This window comes from Myotis brandtii, unplaced genomic scaffold (assembly GCF_000412655.1).
Source record: "Myotis brandtii unplaced genomic scaffold, ASM41265v1 scaffold187, whole genome shotgun sequence".
Taxonomy (NCBI): domain Eukaryota; kingdom Metazoa; phylum Chordata; class Mammalia; order Chiroptera; family Vespertilionidae; genus Myotis; species Myotis brandtii.
This window is the reverse complement of record NW_005356944.1, coordinates 2,865,612-2,871,967: the sequence shown is the minus strand read 5'-3', so window position 1 is coordinate 2,871,967 and position 6,356 is coordinate 2,865,612. Positions and strand designations below refer to the sequence as shown.

General features: G+C 57.3%; 1 protein-coding gene across 1 annotated transcript in view; it reads right to left on the bottom strand.

The window, feature by feature from the left end:
- GSTP1 (glutathione S-transferase pi 1) overlaps window positions 1-1,780 on the bottom strand; it is a 21,910-nt gene extending 20,130 nt beyond the window's left edge. Inside the window, exons 1-2 of the mRNA XM_014538228.1 lie at window positions 1,769-1,780; window positions 1,000-1,061 (exon numbers count right to left, since the gene is read on the bottom strand). Coding sequence (XP_014393714.1) covers window positions 1,000-1,061; window positions 1,769-1,780 — 74 coding nt within the window. The remainder of the gene's footprint in view (window positions 1-999; window positions 1,062-1,768) is intronic.
- Between the last annotated feature and the right edge of the window lie 4,576 nt (window positions 1,781-6,356).

Genomic DNA, 6,356 nt, shown 5'->3' with positions numbered 1-6,356 from the left:
ACCCCCACCCCAGGCCGAGCCACCTTCGAAGAGGGAAGGTGGTCTGAGGCCCCTGGGCTGGCTTCAGACCCAACCTCTGGTCCTCCCGTCTCCCCTGGGCATTCCCAGATGCCTTTCCTGCTCCCCTGAGGCTGGCCCCCCGAGTGTCCCCACACCTACCAGGGGGTGCTGAGCTCCATCCCGTCGGGGAGCAGAAGCTGGGGGCAGGACATCGCCAGGTGAGTTCCTGCCCCTCCCGCTGGGGACACACACCCTCGGACCCCCAGCCAGGCACCTGGCAGGCACGAGTCCTGGGCAGTGAGGAGCTTGTCTCCAGGCTGCCCCCAGCCAGACACCAAGGTCCTGGCACCCTCCTGAGGCCAAACCAGGGAGTGCAGCGGCCAGGGTGGGACCAGAGAACGCCACCAGGAGCAGCAGGACACACGCGCCTTCAGCAGATCTTTCTGGAGCACCTACCTAGTGCCAGGCGCTGCCCAAGGCTCTGAGAATGAGACGGAGCCCCTGGGCCATGAAGCTGGCTTTGGCTACCTCCCCGTGTACTGAAAGGCTGTCGGAAAACGTCCTCAGAAGGACGCCTGCCAGCCACTCCCTCCCCAGCGTCAGGAAAACCCCGGAAACTGTCACTTGCCCCTGCTGGCTTAGGCCGGTCTCCCCAGAAGGCAGAGCCTGTGCGGGCTTATTGTGGGGAGAGGTCCCCGGAGCAGGAGGAGGGACGGGGAGAGTGGGGTGGCAGGAGGATGAGCCTGCGTGCCCAGGTCAGAGCGTCCGATCTAACTGAGTCAGTAAATCCGCTCTGTCTCACTGGGGTTTCTGCGGCTGCCGGTCAAAATGGTCCCGGCAAATGCAAATGGGAGAGAGAGGACTCGGAGGGCGCCCTGCCCCCTGCGGTGTGGGGGGCACCTGTGGCCCCATGGATGCCAGCGGAGTGTGGGACCACGGTGCTGCTACACCTGCAGCCTGTCACAGCCGGAGCAGGTCTAGGCAGAGGCCACCAGGCACGTCCCAGGGGCCAGGACAGGAAACCGAACTGGAAAGAAGCGGTTAGAGAGCAGCCAGTGTACCTACCCGCCCCCCCAACACACACACACACCCCTTAAATAACTGCTTAAATCTGCCTTGACCCCGCCCCACGAAGGACTCGAAGGTAGAGAAAAGCATTTGGTAACACTGGCCTCTCTTCGCTGAGTACTTTTGTGAGGCATGTTCACTAGAAATCATTGCCAATCGAAAGCCAGACATTCCAAAGCCAGGGCAGCGGGGCGTCACGGCGCGTGTTGGCAACAAGTGACTTATTTTATCATGTACGTTGTAGACCCAGCATAAGCCTCCCGGACTGGTGTGCTTCCCCTGGCTGGAACCCGGCGGAGGCAGGGGCCACACCCTTAGTGTGACAGGTGGCTGCAAGGAGCCTGGGCCCCCAGGACCCCAGAGTGGACACCAGCCCCGTTCACATGTCTTGGGCTTTTACCTGAGCGAGAAACCCTTCTAGCTCGTTTCCGTTTCCGCTGCTGCTACTTGGACACTTTGTAACCTCGGCTGAACTGACACCTAATTAATACACAACCTGGAGCAAGAATGCGACTACAGAGAAGCAGGAAGTGGTTAAAAGGATTTTCTTTTTCAGCCTCAGAGAGTGAATGCTTCCGTAAACAACCTCTTTAAAATAAAATTTTTAAAAAGCAACTCCTGTGCAGCCAAACCAAATACCTGTTGAGCAAATATTTAAAGACTTGGTTGGAAGGGGAAGCAAATGACACGTTCAGCCTACCTGTGGCCACATCTCACAGCCCAACCCTCGACATTAATAAAAGAGTTTCCTGCCTTAAGGTATTTTGTGCCAATATTATACAGCCATTAGGCCTATGAAAAGGCACTCCGCGTCCTCAGTCATCGGGGAAATGCAAGTGAAACCACAGCCCACATGGGAAGGCCTGCAGCATTGACCATTGCACGTGTTAACAAGGACGTGGATCAACTGCGTTGCTGGTGGGAGTGCTGAAATGGTTCGGCCACTTTAGAAACCTGTCTGCATTATTAGCTACTAACGCTCACTCCTAGGTGAAGGTTAATTTGATGTGTCAACTTGGGTGGCCACAGTATCCAGAGAGGAAGGGAGCGGGAGAGAGAGAGAAACATTGATTGGTTGCCTCCTGGATGTACCCCAACAACCGGGGACCAACCCACAACCTGGGCATGCGCCCTGACTGGGAATCAAACCGGTGACCTTTTGGTGCACAGGACGACGCTCAACCAACTGAGCCACACTGGCCAGGGCTGTGAAGGTACTTCTTAGCTGCTGACACTAGCATTTCCGTCTGTGGACCGTGAGGAGCGCAGGTTACCCTGCATAAGGGTGGGGGAGCGTGAAGGAGTTGTGCTGGAAAACTCATTATGGGAACGTGGGGTGGCTGCTCCGCCACACGGGGTCCACAGTCAGAAATCGAGGTCATTAAAGGAAAGACGCCTGTGGAAGGATGTGCCTTTGTCCCAAGCGCTGACCATCACCCCTGCTGCGCGGCCTCAGGGACCTCAAACCTCAACCAGGAAACCTGGAAAACAAGCTCATTAAGACTCACCAGCACAAACCAAAAAACAAAACAAAACAAAAAAAGCAAAAATAAACTCAGAGCATCTGCCTCGTGAGCCTTGGAATCCACTCCCCTTTGTCCCACACTGGACAGATGGTGTCCCTTGCTGCCCAATAAATTACCTCACCATTCAGCTGCTTAAAACAACAAGCAGCCCTCGCCGGTTTGGCGCAGTGGACAGAGCGTCAGCCTGCAGACTGAAGGGTCCCAGGTTCCATCCCAGCCAAGGGCACATGCCTGGGCTGTGGGCTCCATCCCCAGTGGGGGGTGTGCAGGAGGCAGCTGATCAGTGATTCTCTCTCATCATGGATGTTTCCATCTCTCTCTCCCTTCCTCTCTGAAGTCAATAAAGAAGCAAAATTTTTAAAATACAAGCATTTATCATCTCAGTTTCTGAGTCAGAACTTGGGGAGGGGTTTGGCGGGGGGTTGCCCAGGGTTTCTGTTTTATTAACAGTAGGCGTGGCAAGGCCAACAGGTCAGGGCGGGGCGGTCCCTCCAGGGTCAGCAAAGCCCCAGATGTTAAAGCAGCCTCTTGAACAGAAAAGAAAGCCGCATCGCAGTGCTGCTCCTGGCGTCTGGCCAGATGTTGCTGTCTGTCGGGGACAAGCCGGGCAGGACTCTGAGGACCCAGCTGTGCTCACGGGCTCGCCCCTGGGACCAGGCGCTGGGTCTGGGGCCGGCGCTCCGTGAGTGGCCCGGCTCGGGCCGCACGTGTCTGGAGGACAGGGCCTTCCCAGCAGGAGACCACGGGGTCTGTGGGGTCTGGAGCGGAGTGGCCATCCCGGATCGCAGCCCCGCCTTGGCTGGGTTTATGAGCCAAATTCGCAGTGGCCCTATTTTTGGAACGACAGGAAAAAAACAACTGCTTCAGACTCACAATGGTAACTTTCCACAGGTGTGGCCTAATCAGGGGGTCTAATGGAAGACTTAAGCGCACTGGGCCTGGGCGCCGCTCAAGAACAAGGCTCAGGAAAGTAAGTTGAGGGGCTGCCAACAAAACTCGCGCCTGCAGGTTTGCCCGCTGCACGCTGTCCTCCGGAGCCGGCCCAGCTGCAGGCGCACCAGCTGCCCCTCGCCCCGTCCAGAGTCTTCCGGCGGCAAGGTTTGGAGCTCAAGTTTCCTTGTCAGAAACACCTCCCAGACAAGCACTTGGCAGTTCCTGGGGGTCGCTGTCCCCCAGGTTCGGTGAGAGGAGCCTCAGTGGTGCATGCTCACCCCAACCTCGTCCCCCGCGTCTGCAGAGCTGGTGGAAGCAGGCCAGGGGTTGGACGTGACCTCTGCTCTCGTTCGAGTTGATTACCATCAGGATATTTAACATTTAACTAACATTCACGTGTTAAATGAGCACTTCCTTTGTCCAGAGCACAGTTGAGAGCATTTTCTGGGGCTGTTTGGGAAAGAAGCGAGGCTTGTCAGTCAGGCTGGGTACAAATTCCAGCAAGAAAAAAGTTTTCTTTTTTTTTTTAAGGATGTTTTTATTGATTTCAGAGAGAGGAAGGGAAAGGGAGAGGGAGATAGAAACATCAATAATGAGAGAGACTCATTGATCGACTGCCTCCTACACGCATCCTACTGGGGATCGAGCCCTCGCCAGCAGCTGCTATCCCCGTCCTTTCCACTCTAGCTCTCCTAGTAGGTGCCAAGTGCCATCCCAACCTGGCGCTCTGTATAGTGCTTAGCGGGCGCCAAACCTGGGTTTGGCTTGGGGAGAACAAAGTGGAGAAGGAGCCATCATCAATGTCATCAGAGGAATCACAGCTCAGGGGGTGGGGGTGGGGGCGGAGATAGATAGACACAAGTCTTCACTCACATACTGGTTACCATGTATCAGGCAATGTGTGGCTTAGACATCATGGGAGACACCGAAATAGGTAAGATCTGCCTCATGGTGCCTTTGTGAATATTAAATGATAAAGAATCTTGCAGGTTCCTGATAGAGTCCTAATGGACTCTTTTAATAAAGAGTAGACCTTCACCGGCAGCTCATCTGTCTTTATGTCCATCTATACATCCATCTATCCAATAATCCATCCATCCAACAACCAAACATTTGACCAGCAATCCATCAAAACATCCACCCATCCATTGATCCACCCATTCATCCAACTACCCACCCAATAAAACCATCTATCTATTCACCTTTTTACCTATTCGCCTATCCATCCATCCTTCCATCTACCAACCATTCAAACACCAATCTGTCAAATCATCCACCCATCCATCCAACCACCCACGTATCCACCCAACCATCCCGCCATCCACCTGTACGTCAACCACTGATCCACCTGGACACCCTGGACACTGGAGCTGGGACCTCAGCTTGGCTAAGTCAGGTTGGGCAAGTCAAGGGCACCCACGTGAGTGCCTTAAGATGCTGTTCATTGGACACGAGCCAGGAAGGACTTCCAAGCCAGGCTTTCTTCACCTAGAAAAGGCTTTGCTCCTCGATGGAGAATGCTCCTACCCACTACACCCTGTTGAGCGATAGCCCCCTGCTTTGGCTTCTATTTGGAACGCCCCTTTCTCACCACTTCTCACCTCTTAGGTGGTTACTCGGACATGAAGTGGGGGAAGGTGTGACCCAGGGCGCACACCTACGACCTTGAAGAGGGAGCCAAGGGCTTGCAGTGCTGCCTGGGAGGCGGTGCTGTCTGGCCTCTGGGAAGAGGTGGCCCAGGTGCAGAGGTGCTGAAGGCTGCTGAAGGCTGAGCCTCCAAATGATCGACGTGAAGGGACACATGAGCCCTTCCCGCCCTTGACCACCTGGCCCGCGCCCACTCGCCTCTCAAGCCTGGCCCTTTCTCAGACCCTCAGACCCACTCAGGGCTGTGTGGCAACTGTCCTCTGCCTTTGGGGCCCCTGCCCCTTCACTCGGCCACTCCCACATCGTGTCACTTCCACAGGCCCCGTCACAGCCCGGTCCCCTCTCCCCTCCGTGGTCTGGGGACACATGGGCACGAGAGGCAGGGGGGCTGCTGGTCACCCCCGTCCTGTTCCTGTTCGCTGAGAAGCAGGAGGGTGGAGGTCAGCAGAGGCTCAGCAGGGGGTGCCATGAGGAGGGGAGGGGAGTGGGGGGTGGAGTGAGGCTGGGGGGGGCCTGTCTTTCCACAATCCAGGAGCCTTGCTGGAGGGGTGGGGAGAGTAGGAGAACCAGGATGGACAGACAGAAAGACCACTGTGAGAGGGCCCCACGCAACAGAGGGAGGGAGGACGGAGAGATGGTCCGAGAGCCACAGACCCGCTGGACAAACGTCGGCAAGGCGGGGCTGGAGAGAGGGACTGTGGGAGAGACAGACAGAGACCACCATGAGCAGAGGGCAGACAGGGGCGTGGGCGCAGGAGGTCCGGGAGCCGGAGCCCAGGGCCAGGTGCCGGGTCTGCACAAGCCTGCGGGGCCCAGGTGCGGTGGGGCCAGCAGGAGGCTGGAGGGGGAGGGAAGGCTAGGATTGGAGCGAGGCGCTGTTTGAGCGGCCTGGGAGCTAGGAGAGATGGGATATGGGACTTGGGGCAGCCCAGGCACAGAGATGCCTGCTGGTTGGCCCCCAGCGCATGGAGGGAGGGGCAGGGACGAGAGAAGCAGGGGCCCCCGCTGCCACAAAGCCCCCTCTCGCAGGACCGGGGAGAACGGAGTGGGGCGGTGCCCCTCGGCCAGCAAGAGGGGCCAAGCCCTCGTCTCCATGGCCCTTCCTCAGGGCCCAGAGGGTGACAGCCTCCCCCCGGGGGACCCCAAGCCCTCAGAGGCCACTGCTGGGCCCAGCCAGGCCCC